Source organism: Mchenga conophoros, linkage group LG8 (assembly GCF_057382185.1).
Source record: "Mchenga conophoros isolate Kocher_MC1m ecotype Shallow Benthic linkage group LG8, M_conophoros_male_GT1.1, whole genome shotgun sequence".
Lineage (NCBI taxonomy): Eukaryota > Metazoa > Chordata > Actinopteri > Cichliformes > Cichlidae > Mchenga > Mchenga conophoros.
Genome location: NC_140533.1, coordinates 25,655,329 through 25,679,813, shown reverse-complemented (window position 1 = coordinate 25,679,813; position 24,485 = coordinate 25,655,329). Strand labels below are relative to the sequence as shown.

The following is a 24,485-nucleotide window of genomic DNA, read 5'->3' as shown; positions in this document are numbered from 1 at the left end:
AAAGCAGCCCAAAAAGTTTATCAAGGAAATTTGATAGTCTTCAATGTCCTAGTCAGTCATCCATTCCCAGCCCATCAGAGCATGCTTTTCAGATACTAAAGAGAAACCTTTAGGCAGAGAAATCCACAAACAAGCAGTGACTAAAGGGCCTAGCAGTGCATCTCAAGGGAGGAAACAGACTTCAGATAGCCAATGGCTACAAAGGATTTTCATCCAAGTATTAGAAACAATCCTTCACCAATTACTTTTGAACCTCAAAATGTGGGCTATGTGTAAACATGGCTGTAATACTAAACAGTTAATGCAATACTTTTCCTAAACCCCTTTAAATAAACCTGAAAGTCAGCACTTCAATTACATATTGATTTAACATCCACAGTGATGGTGTAGAGAGGCGAAATAGCCAACAAGAAGTCACCATCCTAAGACTTTTTCCCTTGATTGTACACACCGTGAATAGAAATTAAATTAAAATGTTATTTCAATATCTTGAATTTATAAGAGCTGCAGTAAACATAAAATCCTGACAGTTTATTTTCACTGTGCCAAAAAAATATAAAAACATTATCACTGTTTGAACTCTTTTTAATGACCAGTCTAGCATGCTATGCAGTTCTGAGAGAGGTTTTGGTATTAATATCAGAAAATGTAAATATCCCTGTAAACCATAATCCAAGAGGAACACTTAATCCTTCTTAGGTGAAGGACAACGATGTTTGCCAGTGGTCTGTGTGTACCTCCTCTTAGTGAAACACATTTGCATAATTGGAAACAACATTCTTTACAGTTTGCAGGCAGCAACTATATAAACTCAGTGTGCTGAAATAATGGCTAAATGAGGAGTAAACAAGATTTGTCTGCTCAAATCAGCATCAGAGGAGAAGGACAGGCGCTGGCAGCACTGCTCAGTTCATCAGCGCATGTCACAGCACATCCCGTCCGATTTATTGACAGATCAACTCAGATGTCTCTCAGCGTGCTGTGAGGTTTCCCAGTGAGGTACAGTGAGTCACAGGGCTATGACTGCTAATTCTTTAACTCACAGTGAATTTCCTCATGACAGATGGGAAAGGTGTCCGCCTGCTTGGTGGGGAATTCAGCAGATTCCAGCTGATGTATTAATAACATTTAGAGATGCTAAATCTTTATTTATAATTAACATAAATAAACATATCTTTTTAATGTTGGTAGACAAATCTATGGTACCAGTTAAAAAATAATACATCTTCCTCTTCTGATGTTAATGCATTTACAAGATGTTCACAAAACTTATTCTGATCTTGAGGTCCTTGAGGTCAAGTTCACTGACATTACACTTTCTTTTTGCCAAAGCCCACCCAAGCTGGTGGAAAAATCCTATTCAGTTATCACACTCCCAAGAAGATCGAAAGTCTTATCCTTCATTTTCAAGACAACAGGAACTTTTAAGAGTTGGATTCCTAATTTATTGAAAATAATAATGGCCCAAGTGACTTCATGTAGGTCTGTTTGCTCATAAGGAAGTGTTAAACCAGTGTGAGTTGTTTGTTTGAGTCACTTGTGATTTGCATACTTTATTTATTCTAATGTAATCAATAAATAGATTAAAATGTAAGAAATTCTTGCTCAAAAGTCTATATAGGACATCCAGGTGATGCTTAAAAAGTAGGTTTAAGCAATGCCATAACTATGACTGAATGCTGAAAAAAGACTGCCTGCAGCATGGGCCTTTTCACATGAAGTCCGCCATGTGGGTGGAAGCTGTTGTGGGGGCTGTGATCTCACAAAGGCAGCTTTTCCGCCAACCAATCCCTCACTTGCTGTTTGGACGCAAGCCCAGCCCCCCTTGGATCGCCCTCCTCTTTTCCTCTCTCGCTCTCACTGGTGTGTGTGTCATGCACATACACTCTCTCGCTCACATATACACACTTAATGCTCCATGCTCAGTCATAGTAGGAATTTTCCACTCAGCAGCAGCAGGAGAACATTGCAGCCAGCTGTGCTGTCAATTGCAGTATATGCTCAAATCCCAAAGACTGTTTGCAGACATCCTTATACTCCCAACCAGCTTTTTCTGTCTTCCCTCATGTGTATGGATACAGGCACGCACACAACTGTGGGGGCAGAAAAGCACATGGCGTGCTAGTGTGTTGATGTCTATTAGCAGCAAGACTCTAACCTACAAACTACGTATTGCAAGAATAACTAAAAAGAACTTTATGCAAAGATCAATGTGTGCTTTTTAACAGAAGAGTGAAGCAGAAGCATATAAATCCAACTACTGGGATCCAGAGGAGGCTGTTTCTTTCACTCTTTTCTAAACTCTCACCTTCTCAAGAATCTTTCATGGATCCCCTCCAACAACAGCACACTCTCCCTTTCTCCTTTTCTCGCTCCTCACAGTCTCTCCCTCTTTTGCGTCATCATCACTCACCATAGAAATCATGCGTAAGGACAGACATGCACATCTAGCATGTGTTCTGTTTACATTGGAGGGCTGTTATGTAAGTGAGAGCCCACCCACTTCCCTTCCCCCTTAGCCCATACGTTTCCCTGCTTCCTCTCAAATCAGGTCAGGTGAGGACTGCTGACTGAGAGAATTGCCCTCAATCGGCCCCTAAATGAAAATATATGTACAATCTTGGAAGTCTACACCAGACAGAGAAAGCAGTGATGGGGGGAAATGAGGAGTTTGAGGAACATGTTTGATAAACATTGGTTGGATGTGCGTAAATGGACAAAGAGAAAAACAAATCGGTTCTCTATGAATCTTTGAATCCCCAGTCTGACACAGCAGATGGTGCAGCCTGTTTCCAAATACAGTTTTGTAAAATAGTATTTTCCCCCTTCTTTCCTTGCAGGTTTGTTTCAGTTCATCAAACAAATTGTAACATTAGATAAAGATAGCCCAAGTACACACAAAATGCAGTTTTTAAGTGATGGCTTCATTTGTTATGGGGAACAACTCCATCCAAACCTACCTGGCCCTATGTGAAAAAGTAACTTTTTCAAGCATGACCAGCCTGTTTAGGGTTCAGATCATTGTCCTGCTACATAACATGAACTGACGGCTGGACATCCCCGTCCAGTATTTTATGGTAGAGACCAGAATTCATCGCCCTTCAATTATGGCAAATTGCCCAGGTCCTGATAGATGCTGGAGCTATTTGTAACTTAGCTGCACCATAATCAGTAAAACGGATGTGCAATTTCCAGCAATGTGGCAACCACAACACCATAAAAAGTCAATGGCATTCAGCAAGTTAAAGTCAGCAGGTAAAATAACTGTTTGTGATGCAAAATGTGGAAGTCCCAAGTTAAACTTTTCTTAGTTTCAAGACAAGAGACCACCACTGACTGTCTGGACTGTCTGGAGTCAGCTTTTATGTCGTTGTACCAATACTCAAGTACATAAGACACTATATATGGTTGCTTCATAGTCTAGTGGTTAACATATTTGCTTTACAAATGAAAGGTTGTTGGTTTGATGCTAGTTGGAGACACAAATCCCTTTAGAGTTGTGTCAGAGGAAAGGCATCTGGCATAGAACTCTCTGAAGTCAAGCTATGTGGGCCTACTAACTGTTGTGACCCCTTGTGAAAAGAGAGCAGCCAAAAGTAGCTTTTATAGTATACTGTTTATGCTCTTGGTCATGGAACAGAATCCATGGCATGCAGTATATACAACAGTGCAACGTAAGCTTGCAGGACAGTCTTGTGTGTTTTGGTAGATATGGAGTAAGAGTCCCCTCACCACAGTACAGGGTTTGTGTCCCAATGATCCTAGGGGCTATGTTGCCTTTTGCCCCTGACAGTGTTTCCTGGGGCAAACTGGCCTGGTGGGGGGCCAGACAAAGAGTGATTTAGAGGACCCCCATGAAAAAGAAAAAATCATGGGACCAGTTTATCCTGAGGGTTACCAGGGCACCACTCTGTAGCCAGGCCTGGGGATGTAGCTTGAGGGAGAGTGCCTGGTGGCTGGGCCTTAGCCCACGGGGTTCTGGGCATGTTCTATTGGAAGGATGCCCCAGGACACGCTGGAGAGATTAGATCTTGGTTAGGCTGCTGTCTCTGATAAGCAGGACACCATTGATGAGGAATTTACTCATTGCTATACCAAAAATATTTTGACATGAAGACATTCATGTTACAGAGCTTGGAAAACATTTTGGAAACAGCTATTTCATCTCTCCTTAAAGCACCTAAAATCACCAACAAACAATAGTTGAATAGTTGATAAATGATTGTAACAAGACTCCAGAGAGTTGCTGCACCTATTCACTAAGAAATAGTTACAGCACTTAACTTGCCCTGAAAGCATAAACTGTCATCTGAGTATTTAGATTAAACAAACAAGAGACATTGTGTTCGCTAACAAGCTTTAAATAGCAACAGCATCAACTGTATAAAAGATGGGTGTAGTCACTGTGAAGTTCCCGATTAGTGAAGTTCCTTAATGAAGCCCTAAGCTGAGTTTTTGTTGTTGTTGCTGTTGTCATTGTTGGTGAGTGTGGTGCAGATCTGCATGAGAAGCAAGAACGCAGCAAAGTACATCCCCACATATCCGCAATGGGGACCGTCTTTGTCATATTCAGGACAACGTGAACCAGCACTAAGCCCATAGTCTTATGGGAGACAAGTGCCATTTTCCTATAACTTCTACACTACCTGAATGTCATTGCAACTGGAGTAGTCGAAAAAAATGACAGTTTAAGGCAGTATCGCACTGACTTCACTTTTTAGATTTAGAAAGTGCACTCATCTCTTATATGAAGTTCGATAAATCGAGATGCTTTGAAATGTGGTTTATTAACATTTGATTCTAATTAATAAGCTTAGTAATAATTCAGATATGATTAATAAGCTATTTCTTGATCATACTCCATTGAATCATCATAGCAGTTCTGAGTCCCAGCGATGATTGGATTTTGGTAAGGATCTCTGTAGAGTCTAGATGTTGGTGCTGGTAAAGGTGAAGATGTAGGCTTGAATGAGGCTCTGAATGACCAGGGAGAGGTGGAAATGGGAAAAAGGGATGCACGAATGATACTCTTAAAAGCAGACTGACAGAAGAGTACTGAGATTACTGAAGCACACAGGAAAGAGGCTTATTGGCTCACAGAAGATGGGCAAGAAAAGGACTGGTTTAGAGTAATGGTGCCATTACTGATCCCATAAAGTCGATTCTGTCCATCTCGACATAACATTTTCAGTGTGAGAAGATGAAATGAAAACACTACGTCTACATGAACAAAATCATCTTTCTCAGATTTCCTTCCTTATGCATGCACCAAGACATGGTGTCAGTACTGAATTTGAAAGCGTGTGAAAGAAGAAGCAATGTAAAGAATAGAGTTGTAGCCTGAACACACAGGATACCACACAGACGCATGATTACTGGTGTTCCTTACTCAGAATCAGAATCAGAATCAGAATCAGAAAGGGTTTTATTGCCAAATGTTGAGCAGGTTTACAACATTAGGAAATTGCTGCGGTGCTTCAGTGCAAACATACTGTCATAAAAATATAAAAATAAGAATAAGAATTAAAAGTGCTAAGTGGATAGATATATACATGATATATACATGAGTGCAGGTGGTGATCAGTGCCAAACATGGAATGATGCAGTGACACAGCGTAGGGTCATGTGTTAGTGGTGGGAACAGTCATACGGTTATTGTTCATGTGTCCGACAGCAGAGGGGAAGAAACTGTTCTTATGGCGAGAGGTTCTGGTGCGAATGGACCGGAGCCTCCTGCCTGAGGGGAGCAGGTCAAACAGACTGTGTCCAGGGTGAGAAGGGTCAGCTGAGATCCGGGCTGCACGCCGCAGTGTCCTGGAGGTGTACAGGTCCTGCAGAGATGGGAGTCTGCAGCCAATCACCTTCTCAGCAGAGCGCACAACACGCTGCAGTCTCTGTTTGTCCCTGATAGTGGCTCCAGCGTACCACACGGTGATGGAGGAGGTGAGGATGGACTCGATGATTGCAGTGTAGAATTGCATCATCGTCCGTGTTGGCAGGTTGAATTTCTTCAGCTGCCTCAGGAAGTACATCCTCTGCTGGGCTTTCTTGATGACGGAAGTGATGGTGGGCTCCCACTTCAGGTCCTGGGTGATGGTGGTACCCAGGAAGCGGAACGAGTCCACAGAGGTGATGGGGGTGTCAGTCAGGATGATGGGGGGGAGTGGAGCTGTGTGCTTCCTGAAGTCCACAATAATCTCCACTGTCTTCTGGGCATTCAGCACCAGGTTGTTGTGGCTGCACCAGGACACCAGACGTTCAACCTCCCTCCTGTAGGCAGACTCATCCCCGTCCGAGATGAGTCCGATAACGGTGGTGTCATCTGCAAACTTGATTAGCTTGACAGACTGGTGGGTGGAGGTGCAGCAGTTGGTGTACAGGGAGAAGAGCAGAGGAGAAAGAACACAGCCCTGAGGGGAGCCGGTGCTGATGGTCCGGGAGTCCGAGACATTCTTTCCCAGCCTCACATGCTGCTTCCTGTCCGTCAGGAAGTCAGTGATCCACCGGCAGATGGGATCAGGCACATTCATCTGGGAAAGCTTGCCTCGGAGATGGTCTGGAAGGATGGTGTTGAAGGCAGAGCTGAAGTCCACAAACAGGATCCTGGCGTACCCATTAGCTCACAAACTCCAGGCCTCGAGGGCCGGTGTCCTGCATGTTTTAGATGTCTCCTTGATCCAAACACAGCTGATTTAAAGGCTAAATTACCTCCTCAACTTATCCTGAAGTTCTCCAGAAGCCTGGTAATGACCTAATCATTTGATTCAGGTGTGTTGAAACAGGGTGATATCTAAAACCTGCAGCACACCGGCCCTCGAGGCCAGGAGTTTGACACCCATGCTTTAAAGTGAAGTAAGGGCTCTTTAGAAAAATAAGTGCCAACTGCATGTTTCAACATGACAATATCATAGCATGCAAAGCCAGATGCAGATTTTCTGACCTCACCTCTATTCAGAAGCCTTGGGATGAATCAGAGCACTATGTGTTAGTGAGACTTTATCACCCTACCTCCATGCTCAACCTCGCTAATACTATTGTGGCAGAATCTGAGCCTGTCCCTGAAGATTGGAGGACATTGTTCCAGTAGATTAATGCCCATACCTTTGGAATGAGATCTTTTACAATCACACATGGGTGTAATGTTCAGGTGTCCACACATTTCTGGCTGCGCTGTGTACATGCTTTGAACTTTTGGCAGCATAGACAGTACCAAAGAGATAAACAGTGAAATAAATTCCAGATTGCATTTTGAACAGTGTGAGAGTGGGAGAAACTGACTTGCAAAAGATCATGAGGGATTTATTAGGAAAGCAGACTGCTACAATGGGAGATTCTCCATGAGAATCCCTTTCTGACTAAGTCATACTACAGGAACAAATGGAAGGATGTGATGGCAGAAATGTCAAGTGAAGTAAAAGGAAAAAAAAAAGATCAAACATGAGTGAAATTCAGGACTCGTCTGACACGGCAAAACACATTGGGAGATAATGTTCTTTTCAAAAATGATAAAATGTCAGAAGTTATGTGGATGTTATGTGAAAACAAGGCTCTTAATCAGGATTAAAGTGGTGTGTGAAATAAGTAGTGTGTTTATGAATGGTAATGAGGATTGATTTTAATAAGGAGATTACAGGCGGGAGGCTTGTGAGGAGGGAGCCAACTAGACACCAACTGAGGGAAATGTGTAAACAGACAGATGGTGGTGGTGGTGGTGGTGGTGTGTGTGTGTGTGTGTGTGTGTGTGTACTTGCATTACTTATATTGTGGGGACAGTTCAAGTCTCTGTAGCACAAAATATTACATTTCTTAGAGCGTGTTTGGTACATGTGTGACTTACAGTCACACATGTACCAAACAACCGCTAACACATGTACTACAGGGTTAGCGGTTTGATCTCTGGTCCCACCCTGTGCCGAAGTGTCCTTGGGTAAAACTTAGAACTCCGGGTTTTTCCCAATGGTAAACGAACAGCTTACATGGGAGCTCTGCCCCCTTTGGGGCGCATATGAGTGAGAATGAGAAACAAAGGGTTCTGCAGAGCGAAGCTGAGGTTTAAAAGAGCTATAAGACTGCAGGTGATTTATCAGTCATGAGATCAAAGCTGGGAGGTATCCAAGGAGTAGACGAGGAAGGTTATCTCCTGTGCAGTGCATACCTTAATTTATCATATAAACATAGCTTTTTGCAGTAAGTTAAGATGCAGGTGATACAACATACAGTCTTGATTTTCCTTGCACCTTTACCTCAGTGAAACGTTCTCAAGACTCCACAAGAGATAAAACAGTTAGCGGGTAAAGAACTATGAATCAGCGACAGTGGCAGAAACAAAAACAGAAGTAAAGTCATAGCGTGAAACTGCTTAAACGTTCACGATTGCACAGCGTGATTCATTACTAGAAACTGAATTCTTGCTGTTGCAAATCACTTTGCTTCTCATGACCCATACACATAGTTCAGCATACAGTGCATGTGGGTAATCTTTAAATTTTCATATGTGCGGTTGCTGAACATTTCATGCCAAATCACTGGTCGTTCATTTTCTAGCGGCCTCTGCTCTTGTGTAAAGATCTAACTGCAGAGAGTAGTTCCCACAAGCATTTGCAATTTCATGCAAATGCGTTGGATGGGGATGAGGTAAGGGCTGCTTGCTACTTAAGCATAAAAAACCTTATCTTAATGGACTGGGTATGTGCATGATGTGCTGAAACAGAGGAGTGCCTTTACATTCTCTGGCCAAAACCATAAAAGTCAAGACGGCAACTATACCTGTCCACATACCATTAGTAGCAGGGTTGAGGCTTTCTTTTATCATTTCAAATACCCTGCACTCATCAGTGGCAATTAATTATTCATTGCACTGCAACGTTTTTTTTATGCAACAAGGCAACAACAGACATTTGTGTTTTGAAATGCATCCCAAGCTATGGCCCATCATCATAACATCACCCACTGGTTTTTGGATCTGCATTTCAAAGCCTCATCTTTAGGATTTTGCCCATTTTTTGTTGATATTTGTAGCCAGATGTGTTCATATTTACCTGTCATCATGCTGTATTTATTCACTTTATGGGTGCAAAGAACAGCTATATACTAGAATTTCACTCACCAAAACGATGTACCAGATTCTTGTGATATTTGTACTAAAATGGGCCGAAAGAAGTTCACAACATAGAGAAAGGTTCACTGGTGAAAGGTTCACTTCAGTGCCTCAGATTAGTGGGGGTGAAGCACAGAAGACAATTGTCAGCTACAGCTCCCTGTGTCAGCACACCTGTCAGTCAAAACAGCCGCACCTAACTCATTACATACCAAATTCATTTATGGTGTTAGGTTCTAAACATGCTTTTTTTTAATGAAGCGAAGTTTAGATGCTTTAATAAAGGAGTCTATGGGCATTAATTTGCTTTCAGAGAAACCTCAATTGAACATAAGAGGGGCTGGTGCTGGCTTTATTTTTTCATTTCTCGCCACTTGAGAAGAAAGAACATAAAACATGAAAAAAAGTCAATTTATCATCTATATTGTGGCAAAAAATAACGTATTAAACATTTGCACGAATAAACCATATACAGTTTATAAAACAAGCACAAAAGGCAAAATAAGGAGGAAAGCATATGGGCTAAGAACTGGCAAACCTCTTGCAAACGACATGAAATGAAAACCCCACATGTGAAGACATCTGTGGTGGAGACGTTTCAATTCAAATTTATTGTGAGGGTTTTGAGTGCCATCGTGTGGCAAGTAGGAGCCAGACCTTGAACTCTACTAAGTGTTTCCGTAAAGGGCGGAAGGGGATGTTGCCCATATCCAATATGTCTGCCGGCGTCTACGTTGTGTGAACAAAAACAACTCGTGGACGATGGCAGACATCGGAGTCGACGAGCTATCGCAGCTCGAATATCTGTCTTTAGTGTCGAAAGTCTGCACGGAGCTTGACAACCACCTGGGAATAAATGACAAAGATTTAGGTACGTATTTTATGTCTTTAAAAATCGCCTTCTGCCAAAACTAGCTAGCTAGCTTATGCTAACTAGCGGTTGTTAGCAAACTAGCATCTGTATTTACTGTAAACATATGAGTTCTTTTTGGATGTATTGTGTCGTTTACTAGATTTAAAAAAACTTTACGTACTAATCATTCAATAAATTCGTTGTGGGTCACTTTTTAATGCTGGGATATAAACTTCGACAGTTATGAGTCTCATGTAGTTCTTCGTTAATGTGTTGTTTGTGGTTCCTTTATAGCTGAATTTGTCATCAGCCTTGCCGAAAAACAACCGAGCTTTGATGGATTCAAAGCACTTTTACTCGAAAATGGAGCCGAATTCACAGTAAGTTAGTCTCTACGAGTTGTTCATGAAGCTTATTGTTATTCAACTAAACATTAACGTTTTCTTCGCTTATTGTAGGATTCTCTCATCAGTAATCTGCTCAGGCTCATTCAGACGATGCGACCACCATCCAAAGCATCTACAAGTAAAGGTAAAGTAGTTAGGCTAACTGTAAACTGGGCAGCTAATGGTCCCAAGGACATATTTTACTCCTTAAAAGTGACATTTCTAACCGTGTGCTCCTCTTCCAGCATCCGAGTCCGTGGCTAAGCCGAAATCAGAAAAGGAAAAGCTGAGGGAGATGTTTCCTGCACTGTGTAGACCAAATGAGCCGGCACCGAAGGTGTGTGGCTTCATCACACTGACATGAAGCTGCAGTGTCCACATTATCTTTATTGCAAAACAAGCTTGTACACATGGGCGCTGTACAAAGAAACGATCTAAACACACACAGGGTGTCTTCTGTTGGCAATCAGGCTAAACGGTGTCACTAAGCTGGTTATCATTTTGATAAGTGAACCCAGGATTTTCCTTTTTGTGTTTACATGAAAGGGCTGGTGTTGGCAGTACAGCTAGGAGATGCAGCCTCAAAATTACAATATTTTAAGAAACTGCGATGATAATACAATATATACTGACAATATATACACAAAATACCAAATGTGGTATTGATGCTTGTAGGTAGGCAATAGAAACGTTGACCAATTTATGTTGACTGATTTTTGTTATACTGAACTTCGTAGGCTCTCCTGGATGAAGATGATGTTAAAGTAGCAGCTGATGCCATGAAGGAACTGGAAATGTTCATGCCCAGTGTCAGTGGGACAGAGTCCAAAGGGAGCAAGAACAGGTAAGACTCAAGTCACTGGTCACATTTCATTGTCATGTTGGGTTTATTTAAATCTCTGATACCTGTGCTCCAACTAGCAAACTTGCGACGGCTGTTTGAATTCAGGATATTATTGTTGTGTTTATTGTATTATGTATTTCTGGCTCTTCTCCTCTCGTAGATCAGAAAAAAACAGGCGAAGTCGCAGCAGAAGCAGAGAAAAAGACAGACACAGAGATCGAGACAGAGATCGGGAAAAGGACCGAAAGAGACGGCATCGTTCCAGATCCTATTCCAGATCCAGGTCACGCTCCAGAGACCGTGATCGGCATAGAGATAGAGATAGAGACCGTGGCAAGAGAAGAGACAAATCTTCCCGCTGGTCTGAGCGCTCACCTAGTCCGAGAAAAGACCAAGAGAGAGAGTCTGACCGCTGGAAGGACAAACACGTGGATCGCCCTCCACCTGAGGAACCTTCTGTTGGTGATATCTACAATGGAAAGGTTACCAGCATCATGCAGTTTGGATGCTTTGTTCAGCTTGAGGGACTCAGGTTAGTATAAGGTCGCAAACATTGTATAAATATACTTTCAGTTTTAAAGGGGTCTGCTGGTTACTAAAGATGTTTTCAGTGCATACTATTTAGAGATGTCTCCTCTTTTGTCCTGTCTCTTATTTCATTGTTAAAGTTGTCCATGATCATCTTCTCAATTTCTAGGAAGCGATGGGAGGGTCTGGTCCACATTTCTGAGCTGCGCAGGGAGGGTCGTGTGGCCAACGTGGCCGACGTTGTTAGCAAAGGCCAAAGAGTCAAAGTCAAGGTGCTCTCATTCACAGGGTCCAAGACCAGCCTCAGTATGAAGGTAAAAAAACAAAACATAACAGTGTGGTGCTCAGTTGATTTTAGAGTAGTAAGTAGAGATTTTCTGTGTTAAAGTGAAGGAAGTTTTCAGATGTCTTCCTTCTGATCCTGTCTGAAGAAATAAGATTTTTATCAAATAATTTGTGCTTAATTAATTTCACATTTATTATATTATAAATGTATGTATTTATTCATTCTGGTGAGTTTCAGCCAGTAGAACTAAATCAAATTTTCCTTGAGATTTTTCAGCTGTTGTATCTCAGCTCCAGGTACAGATAATGGAACGTTTTTATTTCCTCCTCTGTTTGCCAGGATGTAGACCAGGAGACGGGAGAAGACCTGAACCCCAACAGGAGGAGGAACGTTGGCCCCGACGGGGGGGAGGAAATTTCCATGAGGAATCCTGATCGGCCGAGCAACCTGAACCTCGGCCACGCGCCGGAGCTGGAACAGGATGACACACTGGAGCGCAAGAGGCTCACCAAAATCTCAGACCCAGAGAAGTGGGAGATCAAACAGGTGGGTTCACATTTGAAGTGGCTGAAGCTTCGTTTATGTCTGTGCGTCTATCTAATTTTAAAAGGTGTTTGTTAAAATCATCAGATGATTGCTGCCAATGTTTTGTCCAAAGAAGAATTTCCTGATTTTGATGATGAGACAGGCATCCTTCCTAAAGTTGATGATGAAGAGGGTAAGAAATTGTTTTGTCTATGACTGAACTGCTTTAATAAATGAGTAATTCAGGCTAGTAAAGGCACTTAATAAAACAGTCATCAAGTATTTAAACAATTTCAGTTTTTTAGCATTAAGCATAAATATTTAATACTATCTTGTATATTTGGGTTAGGGTTAGCTCTTGTTCATGTGAACCATGACTAAGTGTGACCTGATTGCTAACTGGTTGGTTTCATTTCATACAGATGAAGACTTGGAAATTGAGCTGGTTGAAGAGGAACCACCGTTTCTGAGAGGCCACACGAAGCAAAGCATGGACATGAGCCCTGTCAAGATTGTCAAGGTAACAGTAGAAGTTTGAGTGAAAGGAAAAAAAGAATAAACTAGGAGTAAATTTTCAAAAAATGATCAGGCCATAAAGTTTTCCAGCACCCTGCTGTGATTTATAAATTGAATTAATTATATTATAATTCTGGCGAAATATTCTTGTTTATATTTAATAGTTAAATTTAAGCATCTCGGCAGTCAAACAAACAGAACGTCCCTGGTTTGAATCCATTGGCCAGCTGGAGCCTTTCTGTAAGGAATTTGCATGTGTTTCCTGCGTGGGTTCTCTCTAGGTTCCTCCCAGTGGAACATGCAGATTAGGTCAATTGGTAATGCTGAGTTGGCTGTAGGTGTGAGTGGTTGTGTCAGCGCTGGGATATACTGGTGAACCTTTCCAACCAGCTTAACCACAGCCTTGAGCAAGAATGGTGAAAAAAGATGGATGAGTTTATAAATTTTTAATGTTATGAAGTAAATGAGTTTCTGTAATATATCACCATGGACTGATTCAGGAAAAGGCACAACTTGGTGCATAAAACACCATCTCCTGCAGATAGTGATCTTATAGTCAGAGCAATACAGTATGTGGTTTAATTTGGATTTAAGGATTTATACGGTATTTAATTATGATCTCTTCCTGTGCTCTTCATAGAATCCAGATGGCTCGCTGTCCCAGGCAGCCATGATGCAGAGTGCTCTGGCAAAAGAGAGACGAGAACTGAAGCAGGCGGCGCGGGAAGCAGAGATGGACTCCATCCCCATGGGGCTGAACAAACACTGGGTTGACCCGCTGCCAGATGGTTAGAAATCTTTTGGACGTCCTCATTAAATCAGTTTTAAACTAATGCTAAATAGGAGTTTGTTGAGCAACACATCTGCAATCGTGACATGAGGAAGTATCTTAAATTGGGTTTTCAGATGTTATTGGACAATATTTTATCTTTGCTTTTGGATAAGCTTTAAATTAATGTAGCACTGTAGCATGTATGCTAGCCCTGCTTATTAAAAACCACAGCCCAGACACGACACTTCCTCCATGCTGGCAGACAGCACCCCTCAGGCTTGCCGGTACTGGAGATAGTTATCTGGTTTCCTGCCGCCCCCCATCTGGCCGGAATAGTCTTGTCATGGTTTAGTGTGCCTGTGTGCCCTCCTTAAGCACAAGGTGGTCTAGATGGCTTCCACTGGTGGGCATTATTCTGCCAACCCAACAGAGATGTAGCTTAATATGCGGTCAAACTTGAGTTGTAAAGCTAGATATATTTCCTCTTCTCTCTTACAGTTGATGGTCGACAGATTGCCGCTAACATGAGAGGCATTGGCATGATGCCCAATGACATCCCAGAGTGGAAGAAACATGCGTTTGGAGGGAACAAGGCATCCTATGGAAAGAAGACCCAACTCTCTATCCTGGAGCAGAGAGAGAGCCTACCCATCTACAAGCTGAAAGAGCAGCTCATTCAGGTTCATTACAGTTTAAACTCAGTGGGAGAAATTTCTGAGATTTAGTTTCACGTTTCAAAAATTTGTTTCTAACTGAATCTATTCAAAGATGGCTGCAGGTTGTTAAACGTCCTAGGCAGACACTTTCACCTATAAATGGCCTTTAAAAAGAAAAGAAATGACTAAAATTGGACTTTGAAAGTTTAGATTGCTCAATCTGACTGTTGGGCTAATATGGTCATTTATAGTTTGAGCGTTTCAGGGTATGTTGTGTAATAAAAAACTTCTGAAATACTAAAACATTCTCAGCCTAAAAACATCCTCAAAATACAAAAATCCACAAAGCTTCAGCCCAGTGGGGTGGAAATATTGACATGTGCAAGTCTAATAACAAATAGCTATCCTAAAGAGGATATTTTCACGTTTTTTCTAAGATTTAGCAATGACATTTTCAAGTTGATATGTAAAAGTTCTTAAAATGTTTTACATTAACTTGGTCCTTGATGTTGATGATTAGGTTAATTGAGCTTTTAGTAATGTTAATGACCAGATTTTTAGCTGGTGTCTTCTTTCTTCTGGTTCTGACTAAGTAAAATACAACACCCCCAATAAAAACTCTGTTATTCCCTCTAAAAAAAATAAACCCAAATAAGGATGGATGCTTTTTGTTTACCAGTTACTAACTGTTGCCGTGTCCTTGTTAATCTGTTGCAGGCTGTTCACGACAACCAGATCCTGATCGTCATTGGAGAGACGGGATCTGGAAAGACCACACAGATCACCCAGTACCTGGCAGAGGCTGGTTACACAGCCAGGGGGAAGATTGGCTGTACGCAGCCCCGTCGTGTGGCTGCCATGTCAGTGGCTAAGAGAGTCTCTGAGGAGTACGGTTGTTGTCTGGGACAAGAGGTTAGTTAAATATTTCTGATCTTGAGTAAAGTGCAATCGTGTTACAGTATATAATTACTGAGCACCTTTTGCACACTGCAGCTTTGCTTAATCTCATTGGGACTTATCTTTTTGTGTTTTCCAGGTGGGCTACACCATCCGTTTTGAGGATTGCACAAGTCCTGAGACTGTAATCAAGTACATGACAGACGGTATGTTATTGAGAGAGTGTTTGATTGACTCAGAGTTGGGTCAGTACGCCATTATCATGTTAGATGAAGCTCATGAGAGGACAATCCACACTGATGTTCTTTTTGGCCTCCTCAAGAAGGTAAGCAAAGGTTTCCTACATTTAATCTATGACTTAATGGAGAATCAGAGACAAAAGGGATTCTGAGTGTTTCTTCTTGTGTTTGTCAGACTGTACAGAAGCGCACAGACATGAAGCTTATTGTGACATCAGCTACACTGGATGCTGTGAAGTTCTCTCAGTATTTCTATGAAGCACCCATCTTCACCATCCCCGGCAGAACGTATCCAGTAGAGGTTCTTTACACCAAAGAACCTGAGACGGACTACCTGGATGCCAGCCTCATCACTGTCATGCAGATTCATCTGACTGAGCCTCCAGGTATGTTTTTTTCTCTTTAAGTCATGAAAAATGGATGTTCTTTCCACCTTTGGACTCTAGTATCAGTCCATGTCATCCATCTTACTGTGACTCTTCCTTTGCAGGAGACATCCTGGTGTTTTTAACTGGACAGGAGGAGATCGACACAGCCTGTGAGATCCTTTATGAGCGAATGAAGTCTCTTGGGCCTGATGTTCCTGAGCTGATCATTCTGCCAGTTTATTCTGCCCTGCCCAGTGAGATGCAGACCAGAATCTTTGACCCAGCACCCCCAGGCAGCAGAAAGGTACTTTCAGTAAATCTTTAGAATCTATAGAAACATATAACATTCGTTTTGTTCAAAGATTACAATTTGTGTAACTGTCTGTCCCTTTTCATTTGTCTGTAGAACTAAAAGTTTGGTTCATTTAATATGTTTCAGTGATTTAGTCAGTGTGTTTAGTATTTTTGTGGCCTTATATTGACATGGGTAAAGTCAATTCCGGATATTTTGTTGCTTCAGAGCAAATATATAACGTCCTTTGTTCTTTCTCTCAGGTTGTCATCGCCACAAACATTGCAGAGACCTCTCTGACCATCGATGGAATCTATTATGTTGTAGATCCAGGCTTTGTCAAGCAGAAAGTGTACAACTCTAAGACTGGCATTGATCAGCTGGTGGTGACGCCAATCTCACAGGTACAGCGGTTTTGCGATGTACTTGATGTTGTAGCAAAGGAGGTCTTAGAGCCTCGCTGAAGGCATTAGTGTTTCAAAATGATTTAGTGTGACATAAAACTCTTTATTGTATTTGCTCCAGGCTCAGGCTAAGCAGAGGGCAGGTCGTGCCGGCAGAACAGGCCCTGGAAAGTGTTACAGGCTGTACACTGAGAGAGCCTACAGAGATGAGATGCTGACAACCAATGTACCTGAAATCCAGAGAACCAACTTGGCCAGCACTGTGCTGTCGCTGAAGGTAGGAGCTGTTGTCCTTCAGTTCTTATCATGCATAGGATGACATCCTGCGTTATTGAGAAGAAGAAATTAAACGAGTTAAAAAACAAACAAACAAAACAACTAACAGACAGGAGAAGTAAACTAGACCTCTGCTTTAACATTTCAGATCACTAACGTTCATATTAATATTTACTCCTCCAGGCAATGGGCATCAATGATCTGCTGTCTTTTGACTTCATGGACGCTCCTCCTATGGAGACTCTGATCACAGCCATGGAGCAGCTCTACACCTTAGGAGCTCTGGACGATGAAGGCTTACTCACACGACTGGGTCGAAGGGTAAGGATGTTTTTACCCAATGGTTTCTCTTTGCTGCAAAGAAGAGCAGATAAATCTACATGTAATCAGATTTATGTAGCTGTATTTTCTTTAACTTCTTGTCTTTCTGTTATTCTGATAAGACTTTTAATCTCCTGTGCGTTTGTGTCTGCTAGATGGCTGAGTTCCCTCTGGAGCCCATGTTGTGTAAGATGCTGATCATGTCCGTCCATCTGGGCTGCAGCGAAGAGATGCTCACAATCGTGTCGATGCTGTCTGTGCAGAATGTCTTTTACAGGCCTAAGGTATGCTTTGAACACCGTCCAGTCATTTCTACACATCTCATTCCTTATCTGTGTAAGCAGTCATGCAATGTGTTGTGGTAGCGCTTCCTTTGAATCAATGGAGCATTGAATCCACTACGGTTTAACTGCATTAAGTTGAGATCAAGGCCACTTTATACAGATTAGTGGATGTCCAGTGGAAATGAACACTTCTGGGAAATCTTTAGCAACCTCAGGACTTATTTACTTCAGATGTTTTTAGAAACATTTAAACTTGAAAATGCAAAGTTTCATAAAAACTTTACAAATGTTGAAAGTGGCTATGAGAGCTGCAGCTGAGTGTTTGTGATGTTTTTAACATTTTTATAGTAAAAGATTTTGAAATGTATTCTGAATTCAATGATTCCCCCCCCCATTTTTTGTGTTAAAGGACAAGCAGGCCTTGGCTGACCAGAAGAAGGCAAAGTTCCACCAACCTGAGGGCGATCACCTCACCCTGCTAGCTGTCTACAACTCCTGGAAGAACAACAAGTTCTCCAACCCCTGGTGCTACGAGAACTTCATCCAGGCTCGCTCCCTGCGCAGAGCCCAGGATATCCGCAAACAGATGCTGGGGATCATGGACAGGTACATTAGGGCCAAAATGTTAAATACTAAAAATCAAAAATCACTTTAAATGTTAACGGTAGCGCAAGAAATTATATTGCTTAGAAAGATTTAACATGTTCTTTTCTCTCTAGACATAAACTGGATGTAGTATCTTGTGGTAAAGCTACTGTGCGAGTCCAGAAAGCCATCTGCAGTGGTTTCTTCAGGAATGCGGCCAAAAAAGATCCTCAGGAGGGCTACAGAACCCTGATAGACCAGCAAGTTGTTTACATCCACCCCTCCAGTGCTCTGTTCAACCGGCAGCCTGAGTGGTATGTCAGCATTTCAGTTTTACTGTGCCACAGCGAAAGAGGAAGTAAATCTTTCTTGCAAGTTGGGCACTGTCTGATTTCTCAAATTCTTTGTCGACAGGGTTGTGTACCACGAGCTGGTGCTGACTACAAAGGAGTACATGCGTGAGGTGACCACCATCGACCCTCGCTGGCTGGTGGAGTTCGCACCTGCCTTCTTTAAAGTGTCCGACCCCACCCGCCTCAGCAAGCAGAAGAAACAGCAGCGCCTCGAGCCCCTGTACAACCGTTACGAAGAGCCCAACGCTTGGAGAATCTCACGCGCCTTCAGACGCCGATAATGTGTGTGACATCACAAACGCGCAACTCGGGTACTTGGACAGTAGTGGCAAAGTCGGACGTGTGGTCTCGTACCAGCACTGGGAAAACCCTGCAGGATGAAGGGTTTGCGTCACAGTTTGATTTGACGCTGCAGTCAGTCCTCCTTTCAGTTTTGTAAACAGTGTACATTTTCCACCAAAACTTACTGATCACATTTCTGTATTCGTCTTGACTTTTTGTTGTTGTTTTGTTTTAAAAAAAAATTGAGATGGGATGGGAATCTTGGTGTCAGTTGTTTTAGAAACACCAGAGGTATTTCCTTTGTTTAAGACTAGCAGGAAAAATTGGCGATTTTAATGTTCTGTTTGCAGATTTTGCAAAACAATTTATATTTATTTCTATTCTCTAAATTGTAACAGTAATATTGTACTGCAATGTTAAGTCTTAAGTAATGACCTAAAGGAAATCATAATGGGCTTTTATATTTTAACTAATCGACTGATGTCAGAGTAAAAGGATGGAAAAACATTTGTTTGATGTATTTTGTACAGGAATTGAGACTTTCACTTGTCGGTGTATCAAAGAATTACAGTGAAACTATGAAAACGTGTTCTCATTAAATACTGAATTTTCCTAAGCCTGTTGAGATTTTGTTGTCATCCATCCATTTTTATCCAGCTATCTGAAGTCGAGTCAGAGCTTTTTCCCTTCCTCCTGAGGGATGCCGAATGCCAGACAGATCTCTGGGTTAGGTGTGCCAGAAAAACATCCAATGGGAGTCATCCAGGAGAGGTCCTCATCAGATGCCCAAACCACCTTAGCTGATTTGTTTTGGATGGGAAGGTGGGGTGGCTGCTCTGAGCTTCCTCTGCATGTCCAAGTTACTCTTCCTGATCAGTTGGTAAATTAAAAGCTTTAACTTCTAGCTCAGCTTTCTCTTCACAACCATCAGTAACACCGCTGACTCGTAAGCTCTTCTTACGAAGGTAGAGAATGGTACACTGGAAATTTTCCTGAGGGGGAAATTGTGGTATTGTAGCTAGGCACAAAGAGGAGAATAAAAATGAGCCAAAGAAGTTAATAGAAGAAAAACAATTACAGAAATTTGAATGAGGATGTTTAAAAATGCATGAAAAAGATCAATTTGATAACTTTGATGTTAAGGGTGGATATGCTAGGGATTAAGAATCAGCGGTGGTAACAAGCTAACAGGTAACCTAAGGACACCTAAGAAAATATATGAAAAGTCTTATATGAAGATGGAAACTCAAGATTTAAAACTTTAGGATGTTTACAAAGAGACACACTAAATGTAACCAGAGGTTTTCATTACCAGAATTATTCCACAGGCCACTTACAATATATTTTTAATAATGGGATTATCAATATATATATATGTATAGTATTGGGTTATTAATGAGTTAAAAATAAAACGTGAAGGCTAGGTGAGTATAAGCGCATAAGCCAAAAAATTGCTTAATGCATATTAACCTTGAGCTATGTAGAGTTGCCCAACAGGGGGCAGCAGTGCTGAAACATTTAGCTTCAATCACGAGAAGCGAAATGGCGTTTGACGTGTAACAACTTGCACGTTTGTGTTTGGTGTGCACAGAGCTGGAGAATCTTGATGACAACATTACTCATAAAGACATAATTAGTTATCTTGACATTGCTTAATTGTAAAGATGTGTGATAAAGTTCGTCCTAGGAGTGTAAAGTTAGGATGAACTGCTGAGCATAGGTTGCTGTGTTGGAGCAGAATCTGTGATCAGTCTTACCGAGAATCCCAACATTTGAAGACTTTAAAGCATTTCTGACAGAAAATTGAGCCGTCTTTATAGTAAGTACTCCTTAAATTATTATTATTTTTTATCCATTTGCTGCTGTTGTTTTATTACTTTTTAAAAATGTTTTTTTTAAGTTCGTTTTTAGTATAGCTTTATTGGTTACTTATACTTAAATATAATGGCCTTGGCATAAGAAAAGTCTCATTGGGTGTGTTGTCGGCCTTTTGTTTTGATTGTCAGTGTATTTCCTTTAAAAAAAAAGCTTCCATATTTTAGTGAGTCAGGAGTGTGAATAAAAAAAACAGCAAAAAAATTAAATTGAAGTTGGACTGCAGGATACATTTTTACTCTATGCTTTCAAACTGCAGATGATGAAACGGATGGAGGTGGTTAAATGGTACTCACCATTCCTGAGGGTCAGACTAATGGTCAGCAGACGTCATTCACAGTTTTCAAGGTATACTGTCTGATATTATCCATGTGAACACTATGTACTTCTTACTTACTGACATTTTCCAGTTCTGTTATGTGTTATTTCCTACATATGGAAACTTTAAGGGTCACTTCATATGAAATCTACCAAATCTAAAAGAATTCCCTCTTGACTCCCTCAGAAAGAAATTATTTACAATTATCGTACAATAACTTTACCATATTTAACCATATTTAATGATACCATGCAAAATTCATACTCTGAATATTTAGGAGTTGTGGTACTTTCTAGTTTTGCCTTATTTGCTTTTTCCAGCATTTTCACATAACTTCATAAGTACAGGAGATAGTCACACAGACGTTTCACACATCACACAAGACAACTCTCTGAAGGTTTACCCAAAATGCACTTAGAAGGTTTTCTGCACTGAGTTGCAAAAAAAGAAAAACATCCAGGGTAGCTTGTTTTTCCTCACTCTGCACTGATGCTCAAAATTGCTTATAGAAAAATTGTGCTGTGAGTTTGGCTTTAGATTGTGACACAGACTGATTTGATTTTAATTTCTAACAGAACGTATGCTTTTTCAGCCCCTGTGGATATCTCCCATATTTATAGTCTCGAGAGCTCACAAATGCTAGAAAAATAGCTCAAATTTAAGTGGCAAACCTCGATTGAGGACCAGTTTTAAGTACCTTCCATGTGTTCCTCTTGACTAAGCAAGGTGAGAAATGTAACTGGTAGGAATCAACAAAAACCAGCTGGATTTTTTTAAATCTTCAAAATGCCCACATATGAACATTTCCAAAATTTGTGTAACCTTTGCAGTGTCTTTCTCTTGCAATAATTCTCAAGCATCCTTGAAAGAAACCTACTTCCAGCCGGAAACTTAATTAAAATGCAACACCACCAATCTCTTGTTTGAGATTTGAAATTTAAAGAAATCAAACTCTAATTTCTCTTCTACGCCAGGCCTATTCCATTGTGACCTCAGAGCTGGAGATGATTATCAGGGCTTCCTCTGACTTTCCACTGGCACACAGAGGCGTAATGCACTCTTGTCTTCAGCAGCCTGAGGGGTCTCTGAGGTTTTACAAGTTCCTTCCAGCCCTGCTCACTACCTCTGACTCATACTTTAATACACAATGATCTTGTTGGGAAGTTTATTATCTTGGCAATTCATCTTAATTAAACAAAATGAAGACTGTTCTATGGATCTAGCTGGAAATTTACACATGTTCAGACTCACTGGAAGATCAGTGCCAACACAGTGTCACAATGCCTGGTGAGAAAAATGGAAAGTGGAACGACTGTATAGCATGCATCTTTAGTGACTTTAAAGCAACAAGAATTAGTTGCATGTGAATTTATTTTTGATTTTCTCTAAGAAACACAGGGTCAAAAGTATACATATCCCCCTTGACATTTCATATCTGGTGAAATGTCAAGTTGCACCTTGACCAGATACTTTTGTTCACTATCAACAAGCTTTTGGCATAATTTTGTCGATATTTAATGACTTTTCTTAACACAGTTTATTTAAACTGGTTAGTTTCCTGGCGTGAACCTGGCTTTTAAGCGCAGTCGACAAATTTTCAGTAGGGCTGAGGTCGGGGCTTTTGAAAGGCCATTCCAGAAGCTTAATGTTAGCCTGCTTTGTCCGTTCCCAAACTAGTTTTGATGTATATTTGGGGTCATTGTCCTGTTAGGACACCCAGTTTTCAACCATCGAGCGATTTGTGGTTATGTTGAAGAATTTGGAGGTAGTCCTCCTCCATTATTTCATCCACTTTGTGCAATGTAACAGTACCAATGGCATGAGAACAGCCTCAGAGCATGATGCTGCCATCACCGTGCTTGACGGTGCTCTTAAGTTTGAAAGCCTCACATACCTCTTGTCATTGTGGCGAAATAGTCTTTGCCTCAACTGACCATAAAACTTTACTCCAAAACACATTTGCCTTGTCCATGTAGGCAGCTGAAAATTTCAGCTGAGCTTAAAGGTGCTAATTTTGAAAAAGTGGCTTCTTTCTTTGTCCATGGTGATGTAAAACTCACTTCACTGGACAGTGACACTGGTGTTCTGCAGTTTCCAGTTCATAGCAGGCCTGGGTTGATTCCTGGGTTGTTCCTGAATGTCCCAAGTAATTTCCTCTCGTCTCCGAGGGTGATAGTTTGCCAAGGTTAGAAGAATACCTAAAGATCTTCTCTGAGTTCCTTGGTCTTTCCTATTGTTCGGAGTATTGGTCAATCCAATGAGTGCAGTCAGTTTATGCTAGCAAAGAAAAACTACCAGTTGTAGCCAATCATGATCACTTAAGACAACTTAATGGCCTTGTCAAGTTAAAAGACATTGTAATCCCTTCAGCACCACTTTAAACAAAAGATTTCAGTGAGTGTTTGTATAAAATTCATCTTGCATGTATGATTTTGATCTGGTGAGGACTGGAGTAAACCCAAAATAAATTAAAACTTAGGAACCCAGTTCTTGTTGGGTCTGTGTAATCTATACGGTTATTCCACACTGAAAACAATTGAAAGAAATTACTACCATTCAGTGCCTTGATGAGTGGATGTAAACTTCTGACCACAACTGTATATGATCTTACTTGGAACTTTTTCTCTCTAGGGCTATTTATCCACTTCAAAGTAGTTGCTTTTTTTTGTTAGCCTTAGCATCTATTAGCAACCCTAATTTCAAGTTGGTTAATTTATCAGTTTTGTGTGTATCAATCAAGTACATGACCCATGGTGTGCTGCAGAGATATGGACCCAGACATGACTCGGTAAGTCCACAACCCTACCAGTACTTTTTAGAAGTAATTTACTTAAAGTTAAATCAAGCTATTTGATTCAATCAATCAATCTTAGTTCAGGGTGATGATATCTCCCCCCTGACCTGTCATCCTGGCTCCCCCTCGCCATACCATGTTGGAACAGTGAGCTACTTGTTGTTTCACCGACCCTTACTTATTTTATGGATACAGATGCCCCCAGAAAGGAATCCGAACTTGTGATCCTCCACTCCAAAGGTGTGTAGTCTTGCCACTACGCTATACAGCTGGCCATAAATAGTATGTATTAAATAGTGTATATATAGTCACTTTAAGATAACATTATGGAGTCAGATGAATTATCACGTTCAAATGGCATTTATTATATTAGTAAGCAATGATTTAGTGTGCCTTCTTGAATTTGGTGCCTAACACCTGTAATCGACTTCTTTTGTTCTCTGCAGTGGTTTTCAAACGTCCTGCCTGAGGCACATCGAAGGGCAAGCCAGAATTTCAAGGCACACAATGGAGGTAGCAATCGTTATTGCTACCTCCAGTTAAAAGCTCTTTGGGTTTTAAAGTGTGTCTGTAGAGACTTTGCATCGTTTTAGTGCTAGTTAACTCCAAATGATGCATTTAGCCAGAAAGCTGTTGACATTTTACAACTGAACTTGTAACAGGTAGCTTTTGCAGTTTGTTTTTTTTCCCCTCATCTTTGTGGTTTTGTGTTGCTGTCTCCAAACGAAAACGT

The 24,485-nt window shown here is 41.2% G+C and overlaps 1 protein-coding gene and 1 long non-coding RNA gene across 2 annotated transcripts; both read left to right on the top strand.

The window, feature by feature from the left end:
* Positions 1–9,788: 9,788 nt before the first annotated feature.
* On the top strand, positions 9,789–19,380 carry dhx8 (DEAH (Asp-Glu-Ala-His) box polypeptide 8). The gene is made up of 23 exons (XM_085285219.1): positions 9,789–9,968; positions 10,245–10,330; positions 10,409–10,481; positions 10,582–10,673; positions 11,074–11,180; positions 11,341–11,712; positions 11,878–12,022; positions 12,334–12,540; positions 12,625–12,712; positions 12,942–13,039; positions 13,676–13,823; positions 14,306–14,487; positions 15,181–15,375; positions 15,500–15,685; positions 15,775–15,985; positions 16,090–16,271; positions 16,523–16,663; positions 16,785–16,940; positions 17,123–17,260; positions 17,416–17,544; positions 17,954–18,150; positions 18,264–18,443; positions 18,544–19,380. Exons 1-23 carry the CDS (start codon positions 9,860–9,862, stop codon positions 18,761–18,763), a joined length of 3,642 nt encoding a protein of 1,213 aa, XP_085141345.1. The 5' UTR covers positions 9,789–9,859; the 3' UTR covers positions 18,764–19,380.
* Positions 19,381–20,331: 951 nt separating this feature from the next.
* LOC146568878 (uncharacterized) lies at positions 20,332–22,192 on the top strand. Its single transcript, XR_014893532.1, has 3 exons — positions 20,332–20,583; positions 20,899–20,987; positions 21,933–22,192. It is a non-coding gene; the product is annotated as an uncharacterized LOC146568878 (long non-coding RNA).
* The last annotated feature ends 2,293 nt before the right edge of the window (positions 22,193–24,485 follow it).